At 34.9% G+C, this 16,076-nt stretch overlaps 1 protein-coding gene across 4 annotated transcripts in view; it reads right to left on the bottom strand.

Moving 5' to 3' along the window:
* The window catches only part of EYS (eyes shut homolog), a 790,428-nt gene that overhangs the window by 503,083 nt on the left and 271,269 nt on the right, over positions 1–16,076 (bottom strand). For all 4 annotated transcript variants that reach the window (XM_026791587.2, XM_074538459.1, XM_074538460.1 and 1 more), the window contains exon 15: positions 11,007–11,111. In XM_026791587.2, coding sequence (XP_026647388.2) covers positions 11,007–11,111 — 105 coding nt within the window. The remainder of the gene's footprint in view (positions 1–11,006; positions 11,112–16,076) is intronic.

Here is a 16,076-nt window from a genome sequence, read left to right as displayed (position 1 = left end):
GAATATTTTTATCAGTTCCACTAAAAGATAGATTAGAACTAGAGAAAAAGGATTAAGGAAAAACAGAGACCTACTCTACACATTTTACAGTAATTCACCAGAAGACTTACAGCTATTACAGCAGAAGTTTGATTACTGTACCACAGCAGGAAGCTTCACAATCTCTCTTATTTACACTAATAAAACACAGAATAAGTTTTTATTCTGACTGTGATTACTGGCTTGAAATGTGTTAGGCTATCTTATAATTTTGTGGTATGATGCCTTAAAGCAGCACCTAATGGTGCTTTACACCTGCAGAATAAAATAACTGCAAGAGCAGAAAAAAATATGAAAAATTTATGAAATAATATCTGTTATCAATTTTCATTTTTCCATGATGACTGTGAAGTGTTTGCTGTTTCTTTTGTGATGATATCAAGATCTGTTGAGAAGGTGATACGTATTATATAACATAATTTGATTGTTATTAGGCATGGGCAATTTATTACCCTCTCCTGTATAACATCTTCCTGTAATTAATATGCAAATCCTGTGGTATTTACAATTCCCTTATGGATAATGAAAAATGAGAGTAAGAAATTGCTTAATTGAAATAGTTTATGCCAGTTAGAATTGGGGTGAAAGTATTGCTGCTAGCAGATCAGAAGGGAAAAAACCCCAACAAAAAAAGCAATGACAAATGTATAAACAACAAAAGGAATCATTAATATGAATTACCTAACTTCTGAATTACACAAATTTTCAGCTTAACATCTCTGAAAAAAAGATCAGTGAAATACAAAGTTCCCAATAAAATCAGCCCAAGCAGTGGGCAATGCTGCTCTTCCTCAGTTACATCTCGGAGGTACTGCATGCTTTCAGATTTTGTAGGTTGAGAATAAGGAGATAAGAGGATGAGCTGACCCCCCATTGTGTAATATGACAGTGGATTAAATAAAGAGCTCTTCATTCAATATTCCTATTTTAGAGATGAATTCATTTGTTACAGAAAGTAAGTTAGATGACTTTATTAAAAAGAGAATGGCTTCAAGTGCCACATAAATTTAGGTATGTATTTGTTCAGGATCGTAAAAGATTTTTAAGTAAAATTTAAGAAGACAAATATGAAAATAAAAACAAACTTACATTGGCTTGCTATTCATGTCATTCATGGAATTAAGATTGGCAGGCAGTAGCAAGCAAAATTTTTGGGTTGAGCTACTACTTAGAATTTTCGGATAAGCAATCTGTTGGACAGAGGCAGAGTACACAGACTTTCCCTGTCATCTATCATGTATTTTCTAGTCTGTCTTTTGTAAATTTTAAAGATAATATGAAATCCAAATATGATCCTTCATTTTTCATCTGATTAGAACACCATATGGTACTAGAAACCTGAAGGGGTAAAAAAGGGATCCATTTTAGTAACAGGTAAGTAAAGGAAAAAAAAAGGTGATTAAACCACATAAAGCAACAGCAGTGGACTTTGCTGAAGGTCTGGTAAGACAATTCTCCTACTTGTTGAGAATTTTATATAATAGTTTTACTCCTTATTAATGCAAGTAGAGACACAGATTATGAAAACTGAACAAATACTAATTATTTCTCAGTACATTGTAGGACCAGAAGATTACTTGGAAAGTGAGTTGTCAAAGAAGGAAGTTATTTTAGAGAAGGGTAGAAAAGCATAAAGACAGAACAAAAATGTAGATAAAGAATTAAATGAGGGCAAGTTTCAAAGAAAAAGAATGAATCATATCCAAAATAAAGACTGTTAATATTTCTTTAGAAATAGCAGTAGAATAAGAAGTGTTTCAGTTTTGGCTATAAAAATACACTTCTGGAATTATTATGTTTTTTAAAATCAGAGATGGCCAAACAACATAGCAGACCATAATTTGAAAACCTTTTGATCCTTTATTAGAAATTTAAATGTATTTAGACATGAAGTGGACAAATAACCTATTAATTATCTACTTTTCAGAAAGAGAAGTTTTGGAATAAACAAGTTGTAGACACAAAAATCAAACGTAGACAAATTATGTTTAGTAGGTGTAGCATACTAACATCAGAAAAAGACAATAGTTTGATTATCACATTAAGTTCTCCACAAAATGTGTGATTTTAAGCCTATTGACCAAACTTTTAGCAGTTTTCTGGAATGTGATGTCTGAAACCAAATTTTTTTGCATTTCTAATGTCAGAAATAGAAAAAGGTAGAGAAGATCCAGAGATTACATCATTGTAAATCTTATTAATTTCTTATTAAAAATGAAGTGAATGGGTTCATTCTATAACCAAGAGGTGCTTAACCATGGGAACATATTCCAATAATGTATCAGAAAAAAAGAAAAAAAAAGAGATACAAAAAATAAGAAGCAGAAAATTAACATTAGTCACAATAAGTAAATTAAATTTTTTATAAAGAATGTAATTCTGGTGAATTGTGAAATACAGCTATGATGGTTTTAACAAGTCTTTAAAATAGCTGGTTAGTATCATAATCATTCTTTTCTGTCCTGCTAGTGCCATTACAGTACTTTTAGAAATGAATAGACTCAAGCTAAAGGCTGTCATAGAGATATTTCCTGACCTGGGGGATTTGTAATGGGTTATTACAGTGTTCCTTAAGACATCATTCTTTTGTGTCTGCTTTTGGTAGCAGTAACTCAATGTCTTATTAGACACTTTGAAATAAATAGTCTTGTTTTTATTAGAAAAATGTCAAATTTTTAAGTCATCTTCTAGGGTTGGTGGATTGAATTGACATTACAAATGAGCTATTAATCAATTTTCTTCCCTGTATTTTTAGCCTCATAAATGACAGCATGTTTTTTTAAAAAGGAGAGGAAGTTGAAAATTTTTTCTTGTTCTATTGCAAGAAAATTTCTTTTACCACTGACATGAAGCACTATACTGAAAAATTAGAAAACAGGTAAAAAATTGGAATTATAAAAAAAGAAACTTTCTTTATGAAGCTATTGCACGTAATAAAGTATCTTTTTACAATATCAAGAAATTTTCCATGTAGTCCCTTCACCATGATTGCTTTCTCTTTCTTCATCACAGGCTGCCTTAACAGCAAAGTTTTATAAGAGACTTTTTAATGAGGTTTTCAAAGTTTGCTGCTCTTCTCATTTGTCCTTTCTTCCTTCCTGTTTTTGGAGAATACTTTTGGATTCCACATTTTCCTTCTCCTACACTTGGGCACAGGTATATATACATAGTATGAGCTGATGCATAATGAGTGGTTTTCAGCGTCATTGTGTGAATTTTCTTCTTCCTTCTTCATTTAATTATTTTTATTTAAAAACTGTAATTAAAATGTTTATCTATTTCAAGATTTTTTAAAAATCATTGTATCTTGTTTTACATCTTAATTTACCCATCTTTTATAATTTGAGTCTTTCAGTGCAAAAATTCGCTAAATGCTTACTTCTATAAGAATAATATAATGAAATCTCACTGAAGTAGAAATTGCAGAGCTTTATTTTCTCCTAATACCTTTACATCCAATTTCTAACAGATAATAAAGATTAGGTTTAAAATTTTAAATCTTACTGTGCTTCTGGGAGCATTTTGAACAAATAGAAGGTACAGATTCTGGTGTACTACAGAATGCACAGTCAGTATTACAGAATGGTGCACACCTTGAATACACAATGTCTGAACAATTACAAGTCCACTAGAGGAATGAGCTATTATGCACTTTTCCAGCAGCATTTTTATTTACATAAATTTCAGACTTTTTTCTGCATGAAACATGTGTATTAAGGTTAGCATGTTACAACTTCCAACATGTATGACAAGTTAATCCAAAAGTATGATAATTACAAATGAGGAAACTTAAAACTTTTCTGCACTGTTCTCTTGATTTTCTAAAGAAAATAATGAAAGTAGAAAATGGTAGGTATATCTTGAAATTTGATTTACATAGAGAATTGGAAAGGAAAATGTGAGAAAACTGGTGAGTCATGATAAGGACAAATTAGTGGATTACCAAAAAAAAAAAAAAAATACACCATGTAAAGCAAAGGCACTCCACCTCCTCCTAATGGCCATATGGTCTCTAGCAACAGCTAATTTAGAAAATTCTTTCAAGGATTTTATGGCTGAATATATTATTAAATATGGAATAGAATATCTCCTTGGTCCTTTGGGGTCAACTGTCCCAGCTCTGTACACTCCAAGGTGTTTTTCCACTCCAGCCTACTCACTGTCAGGGCAAAATGAGAAACACAGATGGCCATGATGCTGTGCAAGCACTGCTCAGCAGCAGCCAAAACATTCCTGAGTTAGCAACATGGCTTTGGTCACAAATCTAAAACACAGCACTGTAACTTCTATGAAGAAGATTTTTTCGATCTCAACCAGACCCTGGTTCTGGGTCAACATTGATCCAATCAATTCTTATTTTGGGGGAAATACCCATTAAACATATATTTTCTTGTGTATTATCCAGTCTTTCTCTTCTGATAATAAGAAGATCAGGGGCTTTTTTCCAGAGTGAAAAAGCAAAGAATGGCCTTCAGTGATTTTTTTTCTTCTTCCTAATGTTGAAAATACTGTAAAATACTTCTGAATTCTTTTTCTATATAAAAGGAAGCTCCCAGCTTGTGACAATTTTAGAATTGCTGCTTTTTTCAGCTAGATAATTTAGGAATAAATTGCTACACATAATGTAAAAAACACTTGAAGTTTAACTAATATTGTAATGGGTTCCATGAAAAAATGAAGTAAACAATCCTACCTTCAATGGTAAAAAATTACTAGATATGCTTGGGAATATCTTTATTAGAAAAATATCTTAATACACTAAGAGTCTTAAAACCACAGAAGAATTACTGGGGTATTTAAATATATTTAGCATTTCACAACTATAAGAGAAAAAACTACTAGTCTATGGATGAGCTATAAATGTAAGGAAAAACTATTGGGAAGGACCCCTAATAATGTTCCTTGTCGCTCACTGTTTCCAGATACTGCTTTCGCAAGGGGCAGTAACAACAGCAGGTCCTGGAGACCCATCTGCATAACCTCTGCTCCTCCAACACCTCTGACTTTAGGTGGCCTCAGCCTTCATCCTGGATTAATACCCAACACAAATGTCACGGATGTGACTGCCTACAGAAGTCTCAGTATTAAGATTTTGCAAAACAGACAACATAATACAAATATATTGACCTCTGTTTCCCTATAATATTGAGTCCACTAACTACAGCTACATACAATTCTGTACTATTTGCTATATGAATGCTCAAAGTATCCTCTGTGTCAGTCTACTGAATAACCTTTCTACAGGTGATTAGATGGACTTGTTCAGAAAGAATTCTATCCCAATACAAGTTAGGATGTTAGGCAGAAGAAAAACATGATTTACAAATTGCATAAGTGAATTATGACTTGGAGCAAGAAATAGAGAATTGGAATTTTAAGCTACGCATCAGGCAGTCTTTTTGGCAAGCAGAGCAACAGCTTCATGTGAAAAATGCTGCGCTTTCTGATCAAGCAACTTTGAAATCAAAGCAAAAAATATCATTACAAATTCTATGTTAAGGATCATTGTGCAGCAGCAATGTGAAGAATTGAATGATTTTGTAAACTTTTTTCATCTGTAATCTTGATGATTCACTTTATTTTTTGAGTCATAGCATGCAATAGTTTTTCTAAGGTCTCTTCCTGGCATAAAAACTTTCATGTATAAGCACCTACTTCATAACAAGTGTTGCCAGAAAGGTTTGAAAGAAAGTACAGTCTTATTTCATGGTACACTAAACTTTAATAACAGCAATACCTTCCAAAAAGGAAGAATTTGATTTACAATTTCTCTGTGTGCATGTTTACTCTTAATCAGAAGTACTGCTCCTTTGATTCAGTGTATTAAGTTGAACAAAAATTGATTTTAGGTTGAATCCATCAACTGATAGGATTTTCTGCTTCAAAATCAGTCTCCTTTGGCAATCATGCTAATCATCCAGTAATCCCATTAAAAAAAAAAAAAAAATCTATTCAGTTAAGTATAGCAGGGATATACATCATTGAGGCACAAATAGGGATGGGAAAGAAATTGTGTAGGGGATGTAATGTTTTCTAAAAGAGAAAAATTGTGCATCCAGCCTACAACTGTCTGAGAGCAGAAAAAGGGAGAATGTTTAGGGACATATTATTAGTTTAGCAACTTCTGGCTGTCTGCTCCATTTGAAACCTTCAAACATTCCAGTGTTTTAAAGTCAAAGGATGCTTTAGTATTGACTTACAGATATTTTGGTTGTGAACTTGTCTAATCCTTTACCAAAACTTCCAAATAAATTCTCTAGTTATATCCCATTCTGTGGTAACAAATTGAGAAACTCAATCCCAACTGTTAAAAGTTTTTTTATGTTTCTAAGATTTCCTCATGCTTGTCTTCTATAAACTTAAAAGGACTTCACCTTTCCATAGGGAACTTGCTATATTCCATTGAACACTTTTGATGCCTTTTTGAATATATTGTAAAAAATGCAGCATCTTGTACATTAAAATTTCCTTAAATATCACATAAATAAATATTGCCCGTAAACCTTATAAATTTTAGAAAGAGGCTCCTCACTTCTTTCTCAAACTGTGCTTCTCTACTTGACCATTTCAAGGCATGGTTTCCAGATGACAGACTACTATTGTCATAGAATATTATAAAATAGCCCTTGTTTTTAACTTTGTTTCCCCCCTTTTCTAGATTCAATATACATAGGTAACCATTTTATAGTGGAATAAAGAATGAATATTCATTATAAATTCGTGAATACTCATTAAAAATCGTGTTTTGGAAAAACATTTCATATAAACAAACACTTTTATTCTTTTCAGCCACAAACTTGATAAAATGTAGCACTAGAATTAAGAATATGCAGAACTTTTTTAGATCTGGTCAAAATGCTTACAGCCTTAAAGACTTTGTGCAGGTACTGGTAGTTCAATTCAAATTCACCTTAAAGTACTATATTTATAAAGTAAAACTGGGCTAAGATTCCTTATTTAGTAATAGAATCACAGGAAAACTTGAGTTGGAAATGATGTCTTGAGGCCATCTAGTCTAAGACTCACTCACAGTAATCCCAGCTAGACCAGGTAGCTAAGGGAACTGTTCTGTCAGCATTCAAATATGGGGATATCACAAGCTTTCCAGAAAGTATATTCCACATGGAAGTTAACCACTTCCATAGTGCTGTTGGTTCAGGGGATTTTTGTTCACCTTAATGTTGAATTTTCCTGCAATCTGACTTGTGTCCATTAACTCTTGTCCTGAGAGAATTTTAACCAGTAAGAAAAACCTTGTTCTGTCCTCCCTGTATCCTTCCAGGAGGTAGTGGTAAACTCCAATAAATTCTCTCAGCCTTTTCTTCAGGGTGAACAGGTCCAATTACTTCAGCATCTCTTTGTATATCATTTTCTCCATTTTCATGGTCCTCTGCTATGCTTGCCTCAGTAAGGAAATGTCCTTCTTTCAGCAGAGAATGCAAAACTTAGATACAGTAATTCAGATGCAGTTCCACAAGTCTGTAGCAGGGCTTCTCACCCTCCACAAGAATTTATTAGTTTGTTAACCAGTCAGGTGGTGAGTTGTTTTGGTGACATGGGGTTAACATTGGTCTGGCATCTCCCAGCTGCCAATGAATATCTTAATGCTTAAGTGAGATCTGGGACAATAAATCAGATTTTTGACCGACCTTTTGACACCTTTATTTTTGACTATAAAAGCAACACCAGACTTTCACAAAGCAGAAACCTGTACATTTTCCTGGAACTGTGTGGAGCTTCTCCCATGAGTAGGGATGCTTCACTGTTACTCCCCAGGGATTAAATGATGGAATCAGTGCACATTATTGTAATTTCAGTGAGTCACATTCTACTTGTAATCATATTTCTTTGTCTAGCTTTAATGTTGGTCCCTTGACATAGTGTACTGCTTTATGTTATGCTGTAATCTACTAGTAGTTCTTTAGTTTTATACTAAATAATAAGTAATCCTGATTAAGGTCTTTCATCTTTTGTCTCTGTGGCTTGTCAGCTCCCAAATTCTGGCTACACAAACCCAGAATGGTTGAAGTCCTCTATGATATCCTCCCTTCTCTCTACAGAGGGCCTTCATCACTCCCTGGTGGAAGACGCTGTACCAGACTCTCAAAAAAATGTCACTTGTCCCTGTCTTTTCTTTAATCCTGACGCATAAGCTCTCAGTTGACTCCTCATCCACCATCAGGCAAAGCTCCGTGCAGTCCAGCTGGACATTGGCATAGAGTGCAAACATTGCCTCCTCATCTGCCTTGTCTGCCCTTCCTAAAAAGCCTTTATCCTTCCATTGCAACACTTCAGTCACAGGAGTGAGTCATTCTGTTGTGTCCCTGTGATGCCAATAATATCATAGCCACACAGGCATGCACCCATCTCCAGCTCCTCCTGTATATTCCCCATGCTGCACGCATTTCAGAGAGCCATTTAAATTGAGCTCCTGATAAAGCAAATTTATTAGCTGAAATTCCTTTGTGCTGTCCTTCGGGTGCTATATTGCCTTTCTGCAGTCCTAAATACTATCTAAACCATTGCTTTTCATCCTGCATTTTGCAGATGGGTAAATTCTTCATAAACACTGTATCTAACAAGTGTTCAAAAGGGCAATAGAAAATGTTTATAGTCTGATATTTCATATGTGTACTTCTTACAGCATTTCAGTATTCATTTCATGCACATGATCTCACTTTTTAAGTATAACAGAAGATGTTTTCATACTTATTGTTGTGTTTGTGATTTCACAGAGCAAGCTACACTGACAAAATGAGATACGACATTTGGTTTATCCACAGTGGAAGGAATGATGAAATATAGTCACAGTCTTTGCAACTGAAAAAGTAAATTTAACTTATTACAGCACCGTATAGGAATTCAGCCTTAAAAAATTAGGCAAAATAAGTAATAATAATAATAATAATAATAATAATAATAATAATAATAATAATAATAGCAGTAATAATAAACCTTTAATTTTCTGCATCTTGAAAGTCTATTGTAAGACTCATGTCTTAAAAGATAGTAGGAGTGTGTATATGTATGCACATGTATAATACACTAATACACATACTTCTATATATATTAATATCCACAAATATTTATACATATATTCAAATTATATTCATGCCTTTATAATATTACTTAGTGGCTGGGCTGGGTTTGAGTTCCTGTATTCTGCACATCAATAACTTTCAAGGTATTTGTACATAAGGCTTGAAATAGCTTGTATACATCTTAAAAACCGATATAGCTCTCATACGGACATAAAAATTTTAAACCACTTATTTTACCTATCCACTTTAAGTAAATATTTCAGTCTAAATATAACCTTGATCATTTTATCCTTACATCGTTAACTTGACATTGTAGAATAAGGTTTAATGCAATGTAACTGACTTAAGAGCATTAAAATACTGCAAGTGAAAGAGTGCTTTTGCTTCATGTTTTGCTCACTACTTTCCAATTGGCTGACAATCAGTCAGCCCACAATAAAAGAGAGCAGGGGATTAAAAAAAAAAAATAGCCATGTTATGCAAGTGTCACATATTAAATTAACTGGTTATATAAAAGAGACTACATTTCAATGTGTAAGTTCTTGCCCATAGCACCAATCCACGATGAAAAGCCACACTGAAGCATGTATGTTCATATCTCAGTAAGATACTGTTTATTTGTTGGACTCTATGGTCTCAGAGGGGTTTTCCACCCTGATTCTGCGATTCTGTGAGTAAAACTATGTATGTCACATAAAGATAGAAAAATTTGTCTACTGCTTTTGATAAATTCAGATATTGCTGGTGTCTCTTGTCACTGCAAGCAGCTGAACTGAGTTTGCACGGCAGTGTTTCAGTGGGGGAAGGTAGAGGGGTGGCTTCCCTGAAGAGCTGCCAGAAACTTCCCCCTGGTCTGATGGGGTCAATGCCAGCCAGCTCCTGGGTGATCCACTGCTGGCCAAGGCTGAGCCCATCGGTGACAGTGGTAACGCCTCTGGGGTAGCAGTTAACATGAGGGGGAAAAAATGAACTGGGCAACTCCAGATAGAAAAAAGTGTGAGGATAGCAAAATAAAGGGCTCTGTAGATGCCAAAATCTGTACTAGAGAGGGTGGAGGTGCTGCAGGCACCAGAGCAAGATTCCCCTGCAGCCTTTGGTGAGGCAGCTGTGCATCTGCAGCACATGGGGGGGCTGAGATCCACCTGCAGCTCACAGACAACCTCATGACGAAACCAGTGGATGTCAAAGGCAAGTTGTGACCATTCCTATGGTAAGTCTGAGCTAGAACAAGCTTCTGGCAGCGCCTGTGCCCTCATGGAGAGAGAAGCCCATACTGGATGCGGTTTCCTCTCAGGAGCTGTGACCCTGTGGGAGACCCACACTGGAGCAGGCTGTTCCTGAAAGATTGCACTCAGTGGGAGGGAACCTTCTGGAGCAGCTTGTAAAGAACTGCAGGCCACGGAAAGGAACTCGTATTAGAGAAGCTCTTGGAGGACTCTCTCCCTTGGGAGGCAGCCCACACTGGAGCAAGGGAAGGGCATGAGGAGTGCTCCCCCTGAGGAAGAAGGAGCAACAGAAATGATGTGTGATTAACGGACTGCACCCAGCTCCCAGCTAGGGTCAACCCACCGCAGCAACCCTTAGGACAAATACTGTGTAGCTTGTCCACATTTTCTTTCAGAAATTTAAAAAATAACTTTTGCTAGTAGACAAGATGGAAACAAAATCATGCTGGTAGAGTCAGTTGATTTTTAAGGCACTCTATTCATAAGTTTGGAAGGCAGGACCTCCAGAATACAAGTCATATTCTGTAAACAAATTCTGCTGACACCAACTGCATAACAATTGTAGCATATGCTTAAAGAATACCAGTTCATCCTTCTCTCTTTTCAAGGGTAATAAATTACTGCTTAGTTGTGTGCTTATGAAAAAACTCTTTTTCTTTTTTAAATACCACAGAACATTTCTCAACTAAATGTGACTTACCTGGCAAACAGCTACAGTAAAATTCACCAATCAAATCATGGCAACGGCCTCCATTTTTACAGGGCTTGGAGGAACATTCATCAATATCCGTGGAACAGTTTTTGTCTGACAGAAAAGAAAATTAAACATTAAAACTATAAATCATGCTGGGAAAGTATAAAAGCTGCTTCACAGTGCAAGTGACAACTGCATAGTTTAACTTTTCCAGGTTGGAAACACTATTTCTGCTTGACAGTTTTAAAACTAGAGATATTCATAGATATGACTGGTAGTCAAAAAATTAAATATTTTATAGTAATAAATATGAACAGCATTTGCAAAAATGTCCTTTATATATTCCAGCAACACAACTCAATACCTTAATTACTAGAGCTATATGCTACTTTGAAAAAAATTGTTTTAGAGATTTAATAACCTTAGTAACAATAATAAAAAAAAAATACTTCTTGAGGTTGCATTCATATTTCCAGAAGAATGAAGCCATTTCTCAGATCCAAACAAAACCCCACAAGTTTACTCATGTATTCCTTAATTTTTCTGCTTTTAAAAAGATTTAATTGAGCTGTAATTCAGATTGATTCAAATGAATGAAATTATAGGTGAATATGCAAAGATACATAGAGGGGAAAATTTAGAAGGCAACAGAATGGTGGCCTATGAAAACAGTTAACTCATTGGACATACCAAATAAAATCCAGCCTCCTGTTTCTCTGTTGTGCATTACATTAATTTAGGGCAATCCCTACCTAGGCTATTATAAATAATACTGAGACCTTTCTGAACAAAAATTGATCAAAAATAGATTGGACAAATATTTGGACTAAGAGCTCACATGAATACCAGAAGTTAAGTCAATTATAGAGAAGGAAAGCAACTATCACTATCACTGATGTGAACAAGCAGTACTTTTGTTGGTTTTCTGTGTAGAAATTATGGAAGGTTCCTTGTGTCACTCAAATCAGATATACCAGACAGGTATTGAATCCCAAACACCTCAGTCAGAGCAGAATGGAAGGATCATGTGGGGTTTCTCAGGTCCCTCTTGGACAAATAAAGCTTGTACAATTATAGCTCCACTACAACAATAAATGCATGGATGGCAGAAGGAGTTTTGTCTTCCTTAACCGTAAGATGTACATTCATCTAACATGTAAAAATAGAATGCTTGCAAAAATCAAATTAATGGGAAGGGGAGAAAGTGAGGACAAGACAGAGGAAGGAAAGGAAAAAAAAACAACACTAAGAAAAAGGGTTAGGGTGGATGGTAGCAGATGGGTTTAAGAGGATGGTAGCAGAAGCTCATAGACAAGGATAATTATAGAAACCAGGTAAGACTTTGACATTTTGTGGATACTGCACAGTCACATATAGTATGTTGTATTTCATGATTAAATACAGATCAAAAATCCAGTAGAATCAGTTAAAAGGAATCTTAACTTTTTATAGCTTGTGGGTTTTTCTGCTGATATTTTGTTTTGTTGTTGTTTTTAAATAGCTAAAAGAACTAGCAGAATCCTAAACAACACAGGACTTGGACCCATAGAATATTTAATTGCAAACCCATAATTTTTGAAAGGAATCATCATTCAAAAATTCAAAGGTATTTGAATGTACTATTGGTAATTTTTCATGCCATAGTGAAAAAGGTAACTGCAAGTTACTTGATTCAAAGTTAAAGGGAAAAGTACTCTCTGACTATAAGGAAAGAAATGTGAAAAACTTGCCTGAGAGCATTCAAAATCTATGGAAAAGGAGAAAAGGGTGAGCAACATAATAAAAAGGAATTCAGAAGAACTTCATAGAATGTAGAGAAATTCTGATTTGAAACCTGCTGAAGAGTGAACATTTTGCCTTAAAAAGGTAATTAAGAGAGCTGCAGCTTGCTATAAGTACACAAGGACAAACTTTTTGTGGGAGAAAGACAATGGATGTTAGGAGACCAACACGACACTTGCTGGTTTTCAAAGTATGAAAAAAGCCCAACTTATAAAAAAGCAGGTCAAGTTGCTATGGATAAACTAAAAAGTACAACATAAATATGCAGGCATGAAATTGGACCAGAAAAAGCATGTAGCTATTATGGGATGGCAGGGTAACAAGAAATTGCGCTGTATGTACTTCATATTGAAGATGAAGGAGAGATGCGGTTTGCCATCCAGTGAAGAAGGATGGTTACTGATAATGGTAATCACACAAAATTGTTCAATGCTTCTTCTGCCTCAATCATCAGTAAAAAGACCAGCTGCAGAGCAGGTCATTATCATAATTAATACTTATGATTAAAGGGCAAAACTTCAGTGTTGAATACAGAAGAAAAGCTGTAGAATTGTCAAATTAGTTAAATAGTCAGATAGGCTGGTCTGAAGAACTCTACCCTTGGGTACTAGTGAAAAAAACTCAATAGTTTTCTTTGTGAACTTCTGTAAAATAGATAAAGTACCTGAAGACCCATTAAAATCAGCCTTCAGAAAAAGAATAAAAGGCAAAGACATGAAATTATAAATTCATTTGTGAACTCCTTTTCCTGGAAGAAATATTGGAAAAAGTTTTAAAGTTTACTTGCAAGAACATATAAATAAAAACCAATTCATTAAAAAATGGGCCTTATGTAAGCAAATTTATTCCCCTCTACGTTAAATTTACACATTCTGTGGATAAGAAAACCCAGCAGCAAATGTCATGCTCCTTTTGTTCACTAATGCTATTTTTTGTGAAATCCCAGTAATCGGTTTACATAGAAACTATAAGAGCATATTATCAAATGAGTAAAATTTTATGGAAAGCCATATTCATGCATTAGTTAGTAGTGGTTTTGCTACCAGACTGGATGAATGAATTGCAGAGGTTCTGAAAGAAATCTGCCCATTCAATTCCACTAATTTTTTTTCAACAGCCTAGATGGTGGGTAGCAAAGTAAACTCACTGGTGGCAACCCAAAAAGGTACATTGAAGAACAGGTTTAGAAGTCTTCATGAATTTCAACCAGCTAAAGATAGAGTCTGATATAAGCAATGTAATACGATCAGAAGCGAAGATACGATACAGAAAATCACAAGTAGGAAAAAACACCAGAATTTTGTTTTAAAATAAATAGTTTGCTGACATATATAAAAAAGAACATAGACAGTTAGAAGTTTTACTGGAATAAAGCTGCTTTTGGAGTGCTTTGCATTGCGCAGTGAGGTGCATTTAAGAAAATTTTGAGACTCCACATGAGCATGTTAGGAATGAAAACCAGCTCAAAATCATCACCTTGTAGGATGAACAAAATAAATGAGCCTATAAAGCCTAAATAAGGAAAATTTGAATAGAAATGTGATGGCAATCATAAAATAAGAAAGTACTCTCACAAAATTCATCGGTTTTCTGTGTTCAGAGTAGACAGGGTGAGAAGTAATGCATTTAAACTGCAGTGAAATATTAGACAATAAGGAAATCCTTGTAGTGGTTTGTAAAATATCACACTGGGAAGATTCTACCAAGAAAAGAAGGAATTATTGGATTTCTTTAACAAGATACATAGGCGAGAAAACAGCATAGTATATTTTATGTTTTTTGCTGGGATAAGAATGAAACAGTTTATAGTTAGTATTTTGTTCTAGTGTTGTGATTATATAATTTACAGGGTATAAATTCTGTTTATGACACTGAAGGATGTCCAAAGACTTATGTTTATGTAATGAGTTGGATTGTCTGGAAACTTGCTTTGCTTTGTGGTAAAGGTCTTAAGTTACTCAGTGTGTGATAACTGTGCTCTGATTTTGGAACCTAGGGTTTCTGTCCAAATCTCTGTCTCTGCTCTATTTCTCCATCAAAACAGGTTTCTACATTAGTGGTATGAAAGGGAGGTGAGCCCAGGCTTGCAGCAGACAAGAGAAGTAGGATAAAAGTGCTAACACTAGCAGGAAGAGAAAACCACATTCTTCCTGCACACCATAAATGCACATGGTTGAAATTACAGACTGACAGGTACCAAGGCCTACCCTTCCAAGAAAGCAGTACAGCTTTTGGCACATTCAATCTGAGTTCACCCCTCAAATCTTTCTCATGATAATACCATAATGAAGCAAATGAGGCATTTTATACTTCCACGAATCTCCTTTTCTGTAGGCAAATGTGAAAAGTCCTTAGTCTACTATTTCAACACTGACTTTTAAACAGATACTTCATTTCCACTTTCACTTCCTTTCCTACATCTCTTTTCCACAGGGGACCAAGCCTGTGCACCAAATGGAATCTTGTGATAACTTTTGTTTAGTAAACAGTACATTTTTCAATGTACTGCAGGTCACTTCTGGTCACTTGTAGTTTGCAGATACAAGCATAGAAAAAAACATGCAGATTATAGCTACTGAGCTGTTGCTGAGCTGTATGGGGGAAACAACAAAAGCAATTTGAAAAGGACTGCTGAAGACCTCAGCATATGAGCACTATTGCAGTGCTGTGAGAAAAAAATCTCAGACGTATTTAAATAAAACAAAGAGTGAACATTGATGTGTAAAATACCTCTGTATAAAACATTGATTAGAATGTTCCATATTTAAAAATAAGTGGGAAGGATGCAAGAAAAGCTACACAATTTATTCAATGACTGAAGAAAGCATGCTGTTGGCAAAGGCTTAAAGAGCTCCATCTGTTTCATTTAGAAGAAACAAAACCAAAAAGTGACTTGATTACAGTGTGCAAAGAGAAAACACTTGAGTAGCAAGAGCTTTTTCATTTTGTGTAGAAAAGGTAATGAGATGCAATAGATCAAAGTTGAAGACAAAAATTTAAATAAAATATTTAATATAAACTTCTAAATCTGATGGTGATTACTACTAGAAAAAATGCCAGTGAAATTCTGGCTTCTTTTCATTCATTCAAATCAGGATTGAATGCTTTCGGATTCATTGTGTGCTTTAATCAAAACTAGAGTAATTAGGTTCAGTACAAGGTGGTTAATGGCCAACATTAACTTCCTTCTGGTACACAGACCTAATATAGAGCATACAACCAGCAATCTATGGATTGTTAGAAGACTTGCAGAACATATAAATTCATCCTGTAGCCCTTTCTGTGTCTTTCCTG

The sequence above is a fragment of the Zonotrichia albicollis genome, chromosome 3 (genome assembly GCF_047830755.1).
Source record: "Zonotrichia albicollis isolate bZonAlb1 chromosome 3, bZonAlb1.hap1, whole genome shotgun sequence".
Classification (NCBI taxonomy): domain Eukaryota; kingdom Metazoa; phylum Chordata; class Aves; order Passeriformes; family Passerellidae; genus Zonotrichia; species Zonotrichia albicollis.
Note: the sequence above shows the minus strand (reverse complement) of the source record. Positions and strands in the feature narration are given on the sequence as shown.